Raw genomic sequence first — 20,403 nt, forward strand, 5'->3', positions numbered from 1 at the left:
AGTCAAGGTATGGTTCAGGATTTCAGCAGCAGATTCAGAGTGCAAACTGGGAATGTTATGGAGCTGGAGAAAGGTAGTCTTGAACATGGTATGGATAAATGAGACGTTCATTTTGGGATCAAATACTGCACCAAGGTTCTCAAAATTGTCAAGCTTGTAAAACACCCAGCGAGGCAGATTAGATGCACCATCTTTGTACCAAGCAAAAAAAATTCTTGAATTTTGGCAGGTGTCATGCTGCCATGAAAACATAGGCTTTGATAAAAAAAAACAAGGAACAAATGTGAGACCAAAAAGTGGCTTACGGTAAAATATACAGTCAAATTTCTTTGTTCCAAAAGAGGCCAACAAAAATGAAGCGTTAATGTTTTTCAAACGCGAGAACAAATCAAGGCTTCACTCTTAAGAATATGCCCTTTTATACTTAAAAGAATGGGAATCAAATGGCTGAGATCTCAGCCTCAAAGACATTTCAATACCTTAAAAGAAACTTGTATTTTTATTGTGACCAGCCCAGTCTGTTCCTGAAGTAGTTGAAAGCAAATAAGGGACATAAATATTTTACACCTTGCCTTGATTCCGTACACAGAAACAAAGATGGAAAAATATTTAAACTGGTTGGAAATATTAATCCTATTGGTGCCATCCTACACAACGGAGAGTGTTTACTGTGAAGACAAGGTTTTGTCTTCACAAAGACCCTAAGATGGTTCGTCTTACAAATGCTACTATGGACTGGCAAGTTTTTGAGATTGAGTGGGTTACTCCTTAAATACTTGATGCAAGTCCAGTCTGACAGCTTTACTAAATATTTGGTCATCAGCAATACTGTCAAGCCATTCTTGATTCTGTACAGTGAAGATTCCAACCCAAAGTAGAACGATTTGAATGGTTCATCAACAAATCATGATGGTGAAACATTACTTCTTTCTAGGAGACATTTAAATTACAAATACTAACGAAATGTGACCAAAATTAAGAAAGTAAAAGGTTTCTGAGTAGGAAAACCATTATCGTTCCGGGTACTGTTTGTACAATGAGAAAGAGAGCATGTAACTTGATAGTGGCGTGAGGGGCATTCCCCATCAGATCCTTCCAGCACGCCCGAAGTCTCTGCACCACCACACACTGCCCTCAAAACATCTGCGGTGGGGAAGAGACTGTCACACATCTCCTTCTGGAATGTGTCTTTGCAAAGCAGGTTTGGAAAGAGATGCAATGATTTTGGTCGAGGTTCATTTTATGCAGCTCCATAACACAAGATTCTGTGTTCTACAGACTGCTTCCCAGGGACACACACAGACAAATATTAACCGCTCTGGAGGGTCATCAGCACTGTGAAAGATGCATTTTGGTCTGCCAAAAACTTGTTGGTCATTCAGTGCAAAGAGTTGCCCATGGCAGAGTGTTGCAAACTTTCACATTGCAAGGTCCAAGACTATGTGCTGAGGGACAGACAAAAGTTTGGGACCACCACTACAAAGGAGATGTGGGGAAAGGCCACCATCTACGGCCTTTCCACCATAGTGCAAGAGGCGAGGAACTGTGTAGAACCCCTCAGTCTGTATGCTTGTCATTGAATGTATTTACATACATACGAACAAGGGGGAGTAGGCCATTCAGCCCCTCAAGCCTGCTCCGCCATTTAATAAGGTCATGGCTGACCTGATAGTCACCTAAAAAGTGCATCCCGTTGACCGCTGATAGCCTATCACCCACTTGCTTTCCAAGAATCTATCCACCTTTGCCTTAAAAACATTCAAATGCTCTGCTTTCACCACCGTTTCAGTAAGAGTTCCAAAGGCTCATGAGCCTCAGTGAAAAAATTTCGCCTCATCTGTTTTAAATGGGCGACCCATTATTTTTAAAACAGAGACCCCTAGTTCAAGATTATGCCACAGAGGAAACATCCTCTCCACATCCATCCTCCACAGCTCCCACAACACTCAAGGAACTTGACACTGACCAGGACAAAGCAGCCTGCTTGATTGTTTGTGGATGTGGTGCCATTCACTCCCTCCACCACCAACGCACAACAGCAATAGGGTGTACAAGGGCAGCAGACACATGGGAACACCACCACCTGGAAATTCCCCTCCAAGTCACTCATGGGTCATGGGGACTCGAAACGTCAACTTTGTTCTTCTCCGCTGATGCTGCCAGACCTGCTGAGTTTTTCCAGGTATTTCCGTTTTTGTTTTGGATTTCCAGCATCCGTAGTTTTTTGTTTTTATTTTTGACTCATCATCCTGACTTGGAAATGTATCACCATTCCTTCACTGTCACTGGGTCAAAATACTGGAACTCCCTCCCTAACAGCACTGTGGGTCTGCCTACACCACATGGACTGCAGCGGTTCAAGGAGGCATCTCACCACCACCTTCTCAAGGGCAACAAATGCTGGCCCAGCCAGCAAAGCCAACATCCCGTGAATGACTATTAAAAAAAATCCTGTCAAAAACCCTCAGGGTTTTATGTTTAAATCAATTTGCCTCTTACTCTTCTAAACTCAAGCGGATACAAGCCTAATCTGTCCAACCTTTCCTCATAAAACAACCCACCCATTCCAGGAATTAGTCTCATAAACCTTCTCTGAACTGCTTCCGGCACATTTACATCCTTCCTGAAATAAGGTGAACAATACTATACACAGTGCTCCAAATGTGGTCTCACCAGTGCCCTGTACAACTGAAGCATAACTTCCCCTTGCAATAAATTATAACATTCTATTAGCTTTCCTAATTACATGTTGGACTTGCATGGTAGCCTTTTGAGATTCATGAACTGGACACCCAGATCCCTCTGCACCTCAGAGCTCTGCAGTCTCTCACCTTTTAGATACTATGCTTCTCTTTTATTCTTCCTGCCAAAATGGACAATTTCACATTTTCCCACATTATACTCCAACTGCCAGATCTTTGCCCACTCATTTAACCTATCTACATCTGTTTGTAGCCTCCTTATGTCCCCTTCACAACTAACTTCCCAACCTATCTTTGTGTCATCAGCAAATTTGGCAACCATCCCTTCAATCCTTTCATCCAAGTCATTTATATAAATTGCAAAGAGTTGAGATCCCAGCATTGATCCCTGTGGCACGCCACTCTTTACATCTTGCCAACCTGAAAAGACGCATTTATGCCTACTCTCTGCTTCCTGTTAGCTAGCCAATCTTCTATCCGTGCCAATATGTCACCCCCATACCACGAGCTTTCATTTTCCGCAATAACCTTTATGTGGCACTTTATCAGATGCCTTCTGGAAAAGAAGAATTTAGTAAATGCAATTGTATTGAGACGCCAAAGAGTGTAACGTGCTCTATGGAGAAAAGTTAAATATTATTGCACTTTCAATAATGTCAGATTTGAAATATTTTGGCATGATCTTTTAAATATTTGATAAATAAAGTATATTTTTGGGGAAAAAAGCATGAATCTGGCTAAGATTTTGTGCACTGGAGTTACTGTGCAGGTATGGACCCAGGATTAAGTCAAATAGTTACAGATGTTACAGGGTATGTTACGCAGCATAAAATTTTTCTCAAGTCTACTGCCAGGGAACATCAACTTCCACTGCCACTGATACGCTTACAACTTCTTTATGAGAGATTAGTAAGCTCATGGAAGCATTTCTCCAAAATGAAATTCTGCTTACAATTCAAATTTACCCCCTTTCATTTACCAGCAGATGGCAATATGCCATGTAATAATAACAGAAAATGCTGGGAAAACTCAGCAGGTCTAGCAGCATCTGTGGAGAAAATGAGTTAACGTTTCGAGTCCGTATGACCCTTATTCAGAGAAGAAGAGAAGTGGAAAATTGATTAAATTTATATTGTTTAAGCGAGGTGGAGCAAGTGCAGCCAGATAGAAGGCCAGCCATAGGTGGGGACAAAGGAAAGATTGACAAAGATGTCATGGACTAAGGGACAAAAGGAGTGTTAGTGGTAGTGGTAAGGGCTAAAAAAGGTGCCGATAGTGGCGTAAAGGTAAGAAAGCAGAATGTGATAATGGCAGAACAAGGGTAACATTGTGTGAAAGAACAATATGGAACAAGTAACGGATGGGGTGGGGGGCCTATGGTGGTGAAAAAAAGGATAGAAAATGTGACAGGAGGAGACATAAAAATGGGGATAAAATCATGGATAAATGAATACAAATAAAAATAAGTGGATAAAAAATAAAAATGAATGTAGCATAATGGGGATTGAAAAAGGGGTGAGGATAGAGGAGAGAGTTCATGGTCTGAAGTTGTTGAACTCAATTTTAAGTTCGGAAGGCTGTTAAGCGCCTAATCGGAAGTTGGGCTTCACTGGAACATTGAAGCAGGCCAAGGGCGGATATGTGGGCATGAGGGCAGGATGGTGTGTTGAAATGGCAAGGGACAGGAAGATCTGCGTCATGCTTGCGGACTGACCGAAGGCGCTCCACAAAGCAGTCACCCAGTCTGCGTTTGGTCTCCTCAATGTAGAGGAGGCCATATTGGGAGCAGCGAATGCAGTAGACCAAATTGAAGGAGGTGCAAGTGAAGCGCTGCTGCACCTGAAAGGAGTGTTTGGGCACTTGGGTGGTGAGGAGGGAGGAGGTAAAGGGGCAGGTGTTGCACCTTCTGCGATTGCATGGGAAGGTGCCATGGAAAGGGGATGAGGTGTTAGAGGTGATGGAGGAGTGGACCAGGGTGTCCGGAGGGAACTGTCCCTACGGAATGCTGACAAGGGGAGTGAGGAGAACGTGTGTTTGGTGGTGGCATCATGCTGGAGTTGGCAGAATTGGGAGAGGATGATCCTTTGAATGCGGAGGCTGGTGGGGTGGAAAGGGAGGACAAGGGGACCCTATCATGCTTCTGGGAGGGAGGGAAAGATGTCAGGACAGAGGCGCGGGACGTGGTTGAGGGCCCTGCCAACCACAGCTAGTGGGGGACCCTCAGTTAAAGAAGAAGGAAGACATGTCAGAAGCATCGGAACAGATGTGATGGAGGCGAGGGAACTGAGAGAATGGGATGGAGTTCTCACAAGGAGCAGGGCGTGAGGAGCTGTAGTCGAGGTAGCTGTGGGAGTCGGTGGGCTTGTAATGAATATTGGTAGACAATCTACTACCAGAAATAGAGGCAGAGAGGTCAGGGGAGGGAAGTGTCAGAGATGGACCATGTGAAGGCGATAGAGGGGTGGAAATTGAAAGCAAAATAGATACATTTTTCCAGGTCCAGGTAAGGGCATGAAACGGCACCAAAACAGTCATCGATGTACTGAAGCAGTGTTTTGGGGAGAGGCCTGAGTAGGGCTGAAACAAGGAAGTTCCCCATACCCTATAAAGAGACAAGCATAACTGGAACCCATGTAGGTACCCATAGCCACACCTTTTATTTGAAGGAAGTGAGGGAAGTTTAAGGAGAAATTTTCAGTGAGAGAACAAGTTCAGCCAGGAGGAGGAGAGTAGTGTTGGATGGTGATTGTTCAAGGAAGAAGCGGAGAGCCCTAAAACCATCCTGGTGGGGGATGGAGGTGTTGAGGGATTGGACGTCCATGATGAAGAGGAGACCAGGAAACTGGAAATTGCTGGTATGACGTCGGGCATCAGAGGAATCGCGGATGTTGATGGGAAGAGAATGGACAAGGGGAGAGAGAACTGAGTCAAGATAGGAAGAAATGAGTTCTGTGGGGCAGGAACAGGCTGACACGATCGGTATACTGGGACAGTCCTGTTTGTGGATTTTGGGAAGGAGGTAGAAGAGGGCTGTCCGGGTTTGGGAGACGACGAGGTTGGAAGCTGAGGAGTGAAGATCTTCAGAGGAGATGAGGTCAGTGACAGTCCTGGAAACAATGACTTGATGTTCAGTGGTGGGGTCATGGTCCAGGGGGAGGTAGGAAGAAGTGTCTGAGAGTTGATGCTCAACGTCTGCGAGGTAAAGGTCAGTACACCAGACAACACCAGCACCACCCTTGTGGGCAGATTTGATAAAGTCAGAGTTGGACCTAAGAGAACAGAGCGCAGTAAGGAGACAGGTGAGAGTGGGTGAGAGGGGCAGAGAAATTGAGACGGTTGATGTCACGCCGACAATTCTCAATGAAAAGATTCCAAAGCAGGTAAGAGGCCAGGAGGAGGGATTCAGGTGGAGGGAGAATACAGGAGGCGGGTGAAAGGATCCATGGAGGGGGGGGGGGAGGACTCCTGCCCAAAGCAGTGAGCACGGAGGCGAAGGCGGAAGAAAAGTTCACTTGTCCTAAATTTTCACCCCAGTAGCCTCCCTATTCAAAGGATCATCCTCCACCATCTGCAGCATGATGCCACCACCAAACACATATTCCCCTCACCACCCTTGTCAGCATTCTGTAGGGACCGTTCCCTCCGGGATACCCTGGTCCACTCCTCCATCACCCAACACCTCATCCCCTTCCTACGTCACCTTCCCATGCAATCGCAGAAGGTGCAACACCTGCCCCTTTACCTCCTCACCGTCCAAGGGCCCGAAAACTCCCTTTAGGTGAAGCAGCTCTTCACTTGCACACTCCTTCAATTTGGTCTACTGCATTCGCTGCTCCCAATGTGGTCTCCTCTACATTGGGGAGACCAAACGCAGGCTGGGTGACTGCTTTGTGGATCACCTCCGGTCTGGCCACAAGCATGACCCAGGTTTTCCTGTTGCTTGCCATTTCAACACACCGTCCTGCTCTCATGCCCACATGTCTGTCCTTGGCCTGCTGCACTGCCCAACACAAACTGGAGGAACAGCACCTCATCTTCCGATTAGGCACTTTTCAGCCTTCTGCACTTAACATTGAGTTCAACAACTTCAGACCATGAACTCTCTCCTCTATCCTCACCCCCTTTTCAATCCCCATTTTTCTACATTCATTTTTATTTTTTATCCATTTATTTTTATTTCTATTCATTTATCCATGACTTTATCCCATTTTTTTTAACCCCCCTTCTATCCCTTTTTTCACCATCACTGCCTCCTCCCCCCACCCCATCCCCAAAAGGGCCATGTGTTACTTGTTCCATGTTGTTCTTACACACAATGCTACCCTTGTTCTGCCATTATCACGTTCTGCTTTCTTACCTTTACACCACTATCAGCATCTTTTTTAGCCTTTACCACAACCATTAACATTCCCTTTGTGCTTTACTTCATGACATCTTTGTCAATCTCTTTGTCCCCACCTATCACTAGCCTTCTATCCAGCTTCACCTGCTCCATCCCCCCTTAAACAGTATAAATTTCATCACATTTCAACTTCTCTTCAGCTCTGAAGAAGGGTCATATGGACTCAAAACATTAACTCGGTTTCTCTCTCCACAGTTACTGTTAGGCCTGCTGAGCTTTTCCAGCATTTTCTGCTTTTGTTTCAGATTTCCAGCATCCGCAGTATTTTGCTTTTAGCCACGTAATAATGCTCATCTTCACAAAGCAATACTACTACCTTCAAACAGTATGTTTCTAGTTGCAAGTCCATGTGCAATGCTATGCTTTTGAACATAAAAATATAAACAGGAGCAGAGCCTTAAATATATTCAACAATGGGGCATCGACAACCCATGGGGAAATGGATTCCAAATTTTCACAACCCTTTGAGTGAAGAAAGTTCTCATCTCCATTCCAAATGATTGGCCCTTTATCCTGATACTGTGCCCATCTACTCGATGCCCCAGAAAGGGGAAACAACCTCTGTGTCTACAATTTCATTAAGATCACCTCTCATTATTCTAAACTGCAGAGAGTGCAGGCCCAATTTACTCAGGCTCTCATCATAATACAATTCTCTCATGCCAGGAACCAATCTTGTGAACCTTCACTCTACTACCTAAAAGGCAAGCATGTCCTTTCTTAAATATGGAGACCAAAACTGCACATAATACTCTAGGTGTGGTCTCACCAAATTCCTGTATATTTGTAGCAAGATTCTGTATTCTTGTACTCCAATCCCCTTGCAATAACGGCCAATATGCCACTTGCCGCCTTAATTGCTTACTATACCTAGGATCATAGTGGTTATAGCACAGAGGGCTGACTCTCTGTAGGAGCAATTCATCATTCCCTGTGGCCCCGTACATTCTTCCTACCCCAATGATAATCCAATTACCTCTTGAATGCCTTGACTGAACCTGCCTCCACCACACTCAGACAGTGCTATCCAGATCCTAATCACAGCTCTCAGGAATTCACTTTGACTTTCTTCAGTTTCCTGCTATTCTCCGAGATGAGTGTTTTCTTGGGGTTCTTGCATGAGCTTCTGAGGAGGCAACCCTCCAACTCTCCTGAAGCACCTCACAATAGTGGACACCACGGCTCAAGCATAGGTCTCATTGCTTTCTTGCTCAGTGGCTCCAAAATCAGAAAATACCCTTGGTTTCTGATGGCCCTTTGTTACTGGTCCACAGGTCTTGGCAGATCTTTCTCTCAGCTTGTCTCAAAGTTGCTTCCAGGCCCCAATTGACTTCCGGGATCCCCAAACTAAAGGTTATATTCCTAAAACATATCAATCGGAAAATTAGACATTTTCGCAACAAACAAGCCCTCATTTCAGTGAACATTTACTGCACCGCTGCCACACACTCAAGTTCTTCTCTTAATGGGGTGAAATACTTAAACCTTGATTTAGTGGATGGCTTGCATAAATTCATCATTACATTGTTGCTTTTGTATTGAATTCTCCTACACACAACACCTAAACCCTTTCTTCGTAGCTGCTTCTAACTGTACTTTGAATCCACTGTTACTCATCTGTGGATCTCACTATTAACCTATACAAAACAACAGAAGAAACAGGAACTGGAGTAGGCCATTTTGACCCTCGAGCCTGCTCTGCCATTCAACAAGATCAAGCTGATCTGACTGTGGGCTTAACTCCACTTTCCTGTCTGCCCCAATAACCTTTGACTCCCTTGCAGATCAAAAAATTGGTCTATCGTTGAATATATTTAATGACCCAGCCTCCACTGCCCTCTGGGGTAAAGAATTCCAAAGATTAACAACCCTCAGAGAAGAAATTCCTCATGGGTCTTAAATGGAAGACTCCTTACTTTGAAACTCTGTCCCCAAGTTCTAGATTTCCCCACGAGGAGAAAAATCCTCTTCGCATCTATCCTGGAATTCTCTACCCCAGAGGGCTGTGGAGGCTCAGTCACTGAGTATGTTCAAGGCAGAAATTGATAGATTTCGAGGTATTAAATCTATCAAGGGATTTGGGGATGTTGCAGGAAACTGGCATTGAGAGAGATGATTAGCCATGACCTAGTTAAACAGCAAAGCAGGCTCAAGGGGCCGAATGGCCTACTCCTGCTCCTATTTCCTATGTTGCTATTTGGCCTAACCAATCTATGGGCCATTTGTGCCTCCGGCCATCCTTCCCAACTATCAGTGTAACCCTCTACTCACTTATCCCTCTCATCTGCTCAAACCTTCTCTTAAATGCATCTATACTATTTGCTTCAACCACTCCGTGGTAGCGAGTTCCACATTAACACCATTCTCTGGGTAAAAATGTTGCTTCTGAATACTCCATTTGATTTCTTGTTGGCCATCTTATATTGACAGCTTGTCATTTTACTCTTCCAACTACTGGAAATACTCTCGACTACTGTATCAAAACCTTCCATAATATTAAAGAACTCTTTTAGGACATCTCAGCCTTCTCTTTCCAAGACAAAATATTCCCAGGGCTGTTCATCTTTCCTTGATAAGCATAGCACTCTGAATACCATGTACTTAAATTTTTGCAAATTGAATTAGCCCATGTCTTTTAAGTATGAACTAGCATAGTATTTATAAATACTTTGTTATGGTTGTTGAGTGGCGATAGAACTGAGAATTTATGCAGGATGATAAGAAACAAGTCTTGGAGATAACTGCCCTTGCCACAATTTCTCAAACCTCCTAAAATATGCAAATTGTGCTATTGAACTGGCAAGTTGCCAAATTCAAGGCTGGGAAAGGTAAGTTGGGTAAGTAAGACCAATTAATCAGAAATTGTTCAGATGCCATTTTTGTGGACAAATCCTTAAAACCTATAATGCAGCTTTGATAGGATGTACAAGGTTATGGCAGGTTTAGATAAGGTAGACAAAGAAAAGCTGCTTCCATTAGCTGATAGAGAGACAGATTTAAGGTTTTGGGCAAGAGATGCAAGGGAGTGAGGAAGGGATGCAAGGAAGAACTTATTTACCTAGCGAGTGGTAATGACCTGGAACACTCGGCTTACAAAGCTGACGGAAGCAGAAACGAACAAAGATTTCAAAATGAAATTGGATGTGCACTTGAAGGAAAAACCTGTAGGGCTACAGGGAGAGAGTTGGGGATTGGGACTGGCTGGATTGTTGAACAGAGCGAGCATGGAGTCAATGGACCAAACAGCATCCTTCTATGCAATTATGACGATGACAAAACAAAATTCGTGAGCATGCAGAAATGCAGGGCTAATGATTTTTTAAAATTATTGACAATTTAGATTAAAATAATTGAATAGATGCAGTTTATTTGGATTTTTAGAAAGTATTCAATTCAGGGTCTCAGGAGAGGCCTGTTCGTAAAATTAAGGCATATACTACAAGGGGAAATGTAATTGTAAAGACAGGAAGTTGATTGACAAGAACAGGTGAGAATTGAGGTAAATGTTGTTGTAATATGCCTCAAAGGGATAACAGCATGCCATCAGTTTTAGGGAAGTGTGTATTTGACAACTGCACAATTCGTCAAGCACAACTGCAGCGCACACTCAGTGGTACTTTCAATTTATTTGGTGTGCCTAGAAAGGTCATTATGGATAATGGTCTGCAATTTATTGGTAAGCCATTTCAGGATGAGTGTGAGAAGTGCAATATCGATCACATTACTTCTTCCCATGACCTGAGATCTATCGGCCTAGCTGAACAAATGATTCCCATGGCGAAATCTGTGTGTACCATCTACCTATTCTTACCCATCCTATTCTCTCACAAACCAGAGAGAAACTTTTAAAACTGCAAGAGATGGTGACCAACGTGCACGTTAAAAATGCAGGTATAGAATTGCCAAGTTTATAGTTGGAACAACAGGTTCGTATCCAAGATCTCTCCGAAGATACATGTTAACCAGCCAAGATGGCTAGGATTTGTTCAGAACCAAGGTCGTATGAAGTCATTACACACAAAGGCACAACAGAGAGGCACAACAAAGGACAAATCAGATCCATTCCAGCTCCTCAAACACCGTGCAGTCCGACTGCATCTAGGACAAGATCCCAAATGCAACCAGAAACAACATCTAAGAAAGACAAACCAACAGATCATCGTGAGCAATCAAAGAAACCACCAGATGAGGTTATCATAACAAGGTCTGAGCATACCAGTAGATCACCTCTATGCTTTAGACACTCAGATTCACCAGTCCTTTACACTTATGTAATAGTAACTAAACATGAACATCTATTGTAAATAGTATACTTTGTTGGAAGGGGGTGAAAGCATCTTTAAAAAGAAAGGGGGCTGTTGGAATATCCCTTTAAGGGATGGCAGCATGCCATCATTTTCAGCAAAATGTGCCATGTGATCCAGCCTCAGTTTCATTTTAACCTGGAGCAGAACACAAACACACAGCTTTACCGAGGTTTTCAAGTGCTCTGTCCAGGAATATCTGTTCACGTGCCAAGAATTAATAAATGAACCCACAACAAGTTTGCACAATCCCTTACGAGTGATTGTTGTCTTTATATCATTATTAACACACAATGTTTATTTTTCAAATTGGATAATTGAAGTTATGTAGTGCAAGGATCAGTGTTCAATTCAAGACTTGCTTCCTATCATCCTGCAGTTTGCCTAAATTCTCAGTTCTATCGTCACTCAAAAACCATTACAAACTATTTATAAAGACCAGAATCATAGAAAGTTTATGGCGCAGAGAGGTGCCACTTGGCCCGTCGTGTCTGCATCAGCTGAAAAACAAACCACCTAGCCTAATCCCACTTTCCAGCATTTGGTCCTGCGGTTACAGCACTTGAGGTGCATATCCAGACACCTTGTAAATTCATTGAGGGTTTCTGCCTCTCCTACTCTTTCAGGCAGAGAGCTCCAGACCCCAACAACCCTCAGTAAAAAAATTCTTCCTCATCTCTCCCCTAATCTTTCTGCCAATCACTTTAAATCTATGCCCCATAGTCATTGAACTGTGCTAAAATAAATAGGCCTTTCCCATCCACTGTATCCAGGCCCCTCAATTTTGCACATCTCAATCAAATCTCCCTCAGTCTCCTCTACTCCAAGAACAACAACCAGAGCTTATCCAATCTTGCCTCATGGCTGCAATTTTCCAGTTCTGGCAACATCCTCATAAATCTCCTCTGTACCTCTGTAATGTAATTACATTATTTCTGTATTGAGGTGACCAGGGCTGCACACTGCAATTACTGAACAAAATTTGACAAAGCTACAAAGAGTCATCAGGACAAGTACCAAAATCTTGGCCAAGGAGGTTAGGCTTTATAAGTGTCTGAAAAGAGGAGAGGTAGCAGGATGTGAGTGGTTTCGAGAGAGAATTCTATAGGGGCTTCAACAGCTTAAGACATCAATAGAAAGATTAAGTGAGTCGGCAAAGATCTGACAAATGGAACATAATGTGGGCAAATGCGAAATCATTCATTTTGACAGAAGAATAAAAAAGATTATTTAAATGTTGAGAGGTTGCAGAGCTAGAACTAGGGGTTACTGTTTAAAAATAAATCGCTCATTTAAGAGAGAGATGGGTAGAATTTTTTTTTCTGAGGGTTGAGTGTCTTTGGAACTCTCTTCCTCAAAAGGCAGTGGAAGCAGAGTCTTTGAATATTGTTAAGGCAGAGCTCAATAGATACGTGATTAACAAGGGGGTGAAAGGTTATCAGGGATAGGCAGGAATGTGGGGTTGAGGTTACATTCAAATTAGCCACAGCGGAGCAGGCTCGAGGGACCAAGTGGCCTACTCCTGCTCCTAATTTGTATGGTAGATCAAAGAATATCAGGTATGTGTAAAAGGCCAGAACTGGAGGAGCACAGAAATCTCAGAGGCTGCAGAAATAGGGAGGGGGCATGGTCAAGGTGCAATTTGAAAATAAGGATGAATATTTTAAAATCAAGGCATGACTTGACCAGGAGCCAATGTAGGTCAGCAAGCACAGGAGTGATGGCTGGGCAGGCCTTGCTGCAAGTTAGAATATGGGCAGAGTTTCTGGGGGTGCAATGTGTCAAAAGAAAGACACTGAAAAGGGTACAAGGTAGACAAAGCCAGAAAAAGACCCACAGTGCCTCCATTATAAAACCTAAAGCAATGATAATTTTGCACAAAACATTGCTAACATTAGAAGATATTGGGCAGTTTGTATGCCCCATTATAGAAAGGGCATTAAAGTCACAAAGAAGACACTATAGATTCACCAGCATGGGTCACATGCCAGGTGATGCTTAACACAGAGTTGACCACCACGATGCAAACCAGTCTTACAAAACGAGATGGAAGGCTTTTGCAACAGCCAGCGTGATGCCAAAGACGGGAAACTATGCATACAAGAAGAGTTACAAGGTGAATAGGTCTTGTTGCATTTACGGATGCAGGCAGCAGAGTTTAAAAACAAGCAGGTTTCTGGACTACACTAAATCAACAGGCTAAGTGGACATATAAAATAGGGTTTTTACAATCATGAGAAGTTAAACAGTGAATTTTTTTTTATTCATTCATGGGATGTGGGCGTCACTGGCTAGGTCAGCATTTATTGCCCATCCCTAATTGCTCTTGTTCAGAGCTGTGGATCTGGAAGCACATGTAGGCCAGGCCAGGTAAAAATGGCAGATTTCTTTCCCTAAAGGACATTAGTGAACCAGATGGGTTCTTACAACAATCGACAATGGTTTCATGGTCATCATTAGACTTTTAATTCAGATTTTTACTAAATTCAAATTCCAGATTCAAACCCAGGTCCCCAGAGCATTACCCTGGGTCTCTGGATTACTAGTCCAGCGAAAATACCACTACGCCATCGGGAATAAGGAAAGGTATGTTCTCTGGTTGAGAGGTCAGTGATGAAGGCAGTCAATTAAAAGCAAAGACAGGGATTACAGAAAAGTTATTCACAGTGATAGGTATTAGAATACTGTTTTTCATGGGGAGTGGTTGAGGCAAAGATCATTGCATCTTTTAAGCAAAAATACAGTCAAGAACTGAGATAGGGATTGAGACACAGTGCTGTAAGAATAGAGTACAGCTGTTGGATTAATTTTGGATTGCTCTGGGAAAGAGACAGTTCAGAATACAAGAGAAAAAATTGTAGTGATTGTAATCTCATGGCCCAGCATATCCCTATTTTTAATATTCCCATTAAGTCTGGGAAAAAGCCTCATTCAATGACAAGTGCAGGAGAGCAAGCCAAGCACAGAACCAAGCATAACTAAAACCAAGGTGACAATTTGGTGAAGCTACAACACAGGACCACATGCATGCTCAACAGCAGAAGCAGCACACAACAGAGAGCTAGGCAATCCCACAAACAATGGAACATATCAAAATTCTGCCATCATGCCGTAACGAGTGAACAACAGCAGCAGACCATTAAACCAAACTGCAGCAATAGATGCCATGGATGCCCCCATCCTTAATGATGACAAAGCTCAGCATCTGAGTGTACAAAGAAAGAGTGAAGCATTTGCAAACATCTTCAGCCAGAAATGTCAAGCTGATGACCCATCTTGGCCTCCTCCTATGGTCCCCAACATCACAGAAGGCAGTTTTCAATCCATTAGATTCAGTTCACGTGATAAGAAACGGCTGAGCACACTGGATACAGCAAAGGCTATGGGCCCCAACAACATCCTCGTTGCAGCATTGAAGTTTTATGCTCCAGGAGTAGCTGCGCCTCTAGCCAAGCTATTCCAGTGCAGCAACAACATTGGCAATAACCCAACAAAGAACAAATGCCCAGGTATGTGCTGTCTGCAAAATAACAGCACAAATTAATCCAACCCATTATCACCCTATCAGCTCTCAATCAGCAAAGTGATTGAAGGCACCTTCAACAGTGCTATCAAACAGCACCGACTCACCAGTAACTTGCCCACCGATACTCATTTTGGGTTTTGACAGAACCACGCAGCCGCAGATATCATTGCAGCCACAAAACAGCCGAATTCCAGAGGCGAGGTGAGAGTGACTGCCAGTGACATCAAGGCAGCATTTGACTGAGTGTGGCATCAAGGAGCCCTAGCAAAACTGAAGTCAATGGGGATCAGTGGGGGATAACTCCATTGGCTGGAATCATCCCGAGCACAAAGCAGGATGGTTGTGGTTGTTGGAGGTCAATCATCTCAGTTCCAAGGCATCACTGCAGAAGTTCAAAAAGATGTCCAAAAATAATTTCAGGCATTTCATCAACAACCCCACCCCTGGAAATCATATAGGGACACCCAGTTGCCCTTGGTAATTGTATCCGTATTTATTCAGTGCATAATTTTCTAAATGCCATTTCAGGCATGGCACTTTCATTCCAAATGGAGAAGAAAAATAATGTTACTTAGGTGGGCCTATGTAGCAAAACCTCAAAAATAAAAACCTAATTAATATTTCAAACTTCATCCACAGCAACTCCAACTAGAAATCCTTACCTTGAACGTTGAACATTACGAGGGGATCCAGGCTCATGCCCATGCTTGTCAGCGGTTGCAGGTTGCTGAGATACTTGCTGCTGTGCTGGTCCTTGTTTCACAACTGAAGTACTGGACTACAGATAGAAAGGCAAAGATGAAACTTCACCTCTTAGTTAAATACATAATTTTTACTTAAAGCCACTCTAAGTTGTTTTGCCTTTATAGACCCCAACAAGGCACATCTCCCCACAATGAGCTATTTCAATAAACATTAAAACAGATTAAAATGCTTAACCCACGTCTTAGAAATTGCAGCAGTAATGTGCATGGTACACAACTTCTGCAACCATAGCAGGTGCTCAAACTGAAAGTTTTTTTTTTCTCCAAGCCATAGCTTTAATCAAGATTTTTCTTAAAAGCCTCACACCAATGCTTGAGCTTGGATTTTAGTTTGAATGCATGCAGTCTGAGTGTACCTCAATCACTCACCTTCAGGGAGAGGACCAGCTGCAGGAGATACTCACGGAGTGGGGTGTGTATGAATATACCCCAGGGAGTGCTGCCTACATCACTCACATTCAGGGGGAGGAGCAAAGAGGTGGACCTGCAGGAGATACTCATGGAGCAGGGAGAGGAGCTCCCGCGAGTCCTGGAGCGCGCTGAGTTTGGGAAAAAGTTAACAGTGATGTCACAGGAAAGCCACAAGTTGATTGGCTAGTGAGTAACTGTTCTGAGGGAGGGTGCAGATATTGCTGAAAATTAGAAAGACGTAAAGTCTTTAAATAATCGTTAATTTTATTAGTACTACTATTAATTATTGCTAGTAAGGTTTACCACAGCGGTAAGGTTTATTAATTAGGGCCAGGTAAAATAAAATAAAGTTGAGTGAAGTAGGGTTAAGACATGACAAGGCAGCTCAGTCACATGGAATGTAAATCCTATAGTATGTGGAAAGCTGTGGATTGGACCCATGAGCTAGACGACCACATGTCCAACCAGTGTCACTAGCTGCAGAAACTTGAGCTCCAAGATCTCGAGTGGCAGCTGGAGTCCCTGCGGCGCATCCATGAGACAATGATAGCACGTTCAGAGAGGTGGTCACACCACAAGCTAGGAGCATGGAGGCAGAAAGGTAATGGGTGACCACCAGGCAGACGAAGAGAGCCAGGCAGGTAGTACAGGAGTCCTCTGGGGTCCCGTTCACTAATCAGGTTTTCATTCTGGAAATTGATGAGCGCATTGGATCCTCGAAGGAGTGCAGTCAAAGTCAAGTTCATGGCACCAAAGGCAGCTCAGCTGCACAGAAGGGGAGGAAGAAGAGGGGAAGAGAGCTGCAGCGATGGGGGATTCGTTAGTTAGGGCAACAGACAGGAGTTTCTGTGGCTGTAGACGTGACTCCGGGGTGGTGTCAGGGTCAAGCATGTCACAGAGCAGCTGCAGGACATTGTTAAAGGGAGGGTGAACAGCCAGAGGACATGGTCCACGTCAGTGCCCATGACTTAGGTAGGAAGGGGGATGAGATCCTGAAAGCAGATTTCAGGGAACTCGGAAGGAGATTGAAGCAGAACCTCTAACGCAGAAATCTCAGGATTACTTCCAGCTCCATGTGCTAGAGAGCATTGAAATAGAACTGAGCAATTGAACACGTGGCTGCAGAACTCATATTGGAGGGAGCGCATCAGATTTCTGAGGCATGGAACTGGTTCTGGGGCAGGTGGGACCCATTCAAGACGGACAGGCTGCATTTTAACAGGACCAGGACTAATATCCTTGCAGCGAGTTCGCCAGTGCTGTTGGGGAGGGTTTAAACTAGATTGGCAGGGGGGGTGGGAACCTGAGAGGGAGCTCTGAGATGGGGGGAAGCAAAACTTGTAAATGGAAGGAGTAAAGTAGGAAGCAAAAATAAAAGACAGATGAAGCATAGGCAAGCATCAAATAGGGTCAGAATAGAGAATGAAGTTAATAAAGCAGAATTAAAGACAATCTATTTGAATGCTAGCAGCATTCCCAAAAAAGTTGATGATTTGAATACATAAATTGAGGTAAATGGGTATGATTTAATTGCCATTACAGAGATGTGGCTATAGGGTGACCAAGATTTGGAACCAAATATCCAAGGATATTTGACATAGAGGAGGGATAGGCAAAATGGAAAAGAAGGCGGGGTAGCACTCTTAATAAGCGATGAGATCAGTATATTGCTAAGAGAGCATATAAAGTTGTAGGATCAAGGTGTAGAATCAGCTTAGTTGGAGCTAAGAAACAGTAAGGGGCAGCAAACATTGGTGGGAGTTGTTTACCACTACAGTTTGGTGGCCTATAATGTTAGGCAGGGTATAAATCAGGAAGTTAGAGATGCATGTAACATGGACATACAGCAATAATGGACGACTTCAATTTACACATGGGTTTCTGCAGCAGTACATTGAGGATTGAGGAACCAGCTGGGGGTCAGGCTCTTTTGAATTTAGTGTTCTTTAATGTGAAAGGGCTAACGAATAATCTTGCTGTAAAGGAGCCTTTGGGAGATAATAAACATATGATAGAATTTTGCATTAAGTTTGAATGTGATATCGGCCACTGGGAAAATGTTAAAGAGTCTATTATAAAGGATGGAATAGCAGAGCATTTAGAAATGCATAATATAAACATGCAGAGTCAGCATGGCTTCATGAAGGGGAAATCATGCCTGACAAATTTATTAAAAATCTTTGAAGAGTTAACAAGCAGGATAGATAGAGGGGAACCAGTAGGTGCACGGTATTTGGATTTCCAAAAGGTGTTCGATAAGGTATCATAAGTAAGGTTATTTAATAAGATGGTGTTGGGGGGTAATATGTTAGCATGGACAGAGGATTGGCTAACTAATAGAAGACAGAGTTGGGATACGGAGGGGGGGCATTTTTAGGATGGCAATCTGTAACTAGTGGAGTGCCACAGGGATCAGTGCTGGGGCCACAATTATTTACAATTCATATTGATGACTTGGATGAGGGAATTGAATGTACTATTGCTAAGTTTGCGGATGACAGAAAAATAGGGAGGAAGGCAAGTGGTAAGGATGACACAACGAGTCTACTGAGGGAATAGGCAGGTTAAGTGAGTGGGCAAAACTTGGCAGATGGAATATAATGTGGGAAATGTGAGGTTATGCACTTTGGCAGGAAGAATAGAGGAGCTGAATATTATTTAAATGGAGAAAGAGTGAAGAAAGTTGCAGCACAGATGGATTTGGGGGTCTTGTATGAAATACAAAACCTAGCATACAAGTTCAGCAGGTAATAGGTGAGGCAGATGGAATGTTGGCCTTTATTTCAAAGGGAATGGAGTATAAAAATAGGAAAGTCTTGCTAAAACTATACAAGGCACTCATTAGACCACACCTTGAATACTGTGAACAGTTTCGGTACCTTTATCTAAGGAAAGATATACTGGAATTGGAGGCAGTCCAGAGAAGGTTCACCAGGTAGATCCCAGGTATGGAGGGATTTTCTTATGAGTAGGTTGGGCCTGTATTCATTGGAGCTTAGAAGAATGAGAGTGACCTTATTGAAGCATATAATACTATTAGCGGGCTTGACAGTGTAGATGCCGAGAGGTTGTTTCCCCCTGCGGGAGAGTCTCGGACCAGAGGGCATAATCTCAGAGTAAGGGGACACCCATTTAAAACAGAGATGAGGAGGAATTTCTTCTTTAAGAGGGTCGTCAATCTGTGGAATTCTTTACCGCAGAGGGTTGCAGAGGCTGGGTTGTTAAGTATATTCAAGGCTGAGATAGACAGATTATCACTAAGGGAATCAAGGAATATGGGGAAAAGGCAGGAAAGTGGAGTCGAGGATTACCAGATCAGCCATGATCTCATCGAATGGCAGGGCAGACTCAATGGGCCGAATGGCCTACTTCTGCTCCCACATCTTGTGGTCTTATAGTTCATTCTGAAACTAGGATCTTAGATCTGGAGAATCTAAATTATGATGGTATGAGGGGCATGTTGGTTATGGTGGATTGGGAAAATACACAATGATTTGACTGTAGGCAGGCAATGGCTAGTACTTGAAGAAATACAACATGGTCTACAACAGTTATATATTCCTCCAAAGCACAAGCACCAAAAGGGAAAGGTAAATATATCAACCATGGTTAACAAAACAAGTTGAAGATTGCATTAGATCGAAGGAAAGGGTTTATAAGGATGCCATAAAAGTGGTTGGCCGGAGGATTGGGAGCAATTTAGAATCCAGCAAAGGAGGGCCAAGAAACTGATTAAGAAAGGGAAAATAGAACATGAATGCAAACTAGCGAGGAACATAAAGGCAGACTTTAAAAGCTTCTTTAGGTACGTAAAAAGAAAAAAAGATTAGCTAGGACAAATGTGGGCCCATTACAGGTGGGGACAGTAGAATTTATAGCAGAGAACAGGGAAATGGCAGAGAAGCCAAACAGTTGTTTGGCATTCATCTTAACGGAAAAAACTACAGAAGCTCTCCTGGAAATACTAGGCAGCCAAAGGACTTGCGAAACTGAGGAACTAAAAAATAAATTAGTATTAGTAAAGGGGTAGTGCTTGAAAAGTTGACTGGATTGAAGTTTGATAAATCCAGTGGACCAGATGAGCTTCATTTCAGTGTTGCAGGGGGTGGCTAGAAAGCTATTGGATGCATTGGTTGTTATCTTTCAAAATTCTGGAAAGGGTCCTGCGGACTGGAAAGCAGCAAATTTAACTCCATTATTTAAGAAGGGAGGATGGAGGAGAAGAGAGAACTACAGGCCTGTTACTTTGACATCAGTGGTCCAGAAAATGTTCGAATCGTGAAGATGTGATAAC

General features: G+C 43.3%; 1 protein-coding gene across 3 annotated transcripts in view; it reads right to left on the reverse strand.

Moving 5' to 3' along the window:
• The window catches only part of waca (WW domain containing adaptor with coiled-coil a), a 112,082-nt gene that overhangs the window by 13,323 nt on the left and 78,356 nt on the right, over positions 1-20,403 (reverse strand). For all 3 annotated transcript variants that reach the window (XM_078537857.1, XM_078537862.1, XM_078537850.1), the window contains one exon: positions 15,597-15,712. In XM_078537857.1, the coding sequence (XP_078393983.1) occupies positions 15,597-15,712 (116 nt within the window). The remainder of the gene's footprint in view (positions 1-15,596; positions 15,713-20,403) is intronic.

This window comes from Cetorhinus maximus, chromosome 3, assembly GCF_964194155.1.
Source record: "Cetorhinus maximus chromosome 3, sCetMax3.hap1.1, whole genome shotgun sequence".
NCBI lineage: Eukaryota > Metazoa > Chordata > Chondrichthyes > Lamniformes > Cetorhinidae > Cetorhinus > Cetorhinus maximus.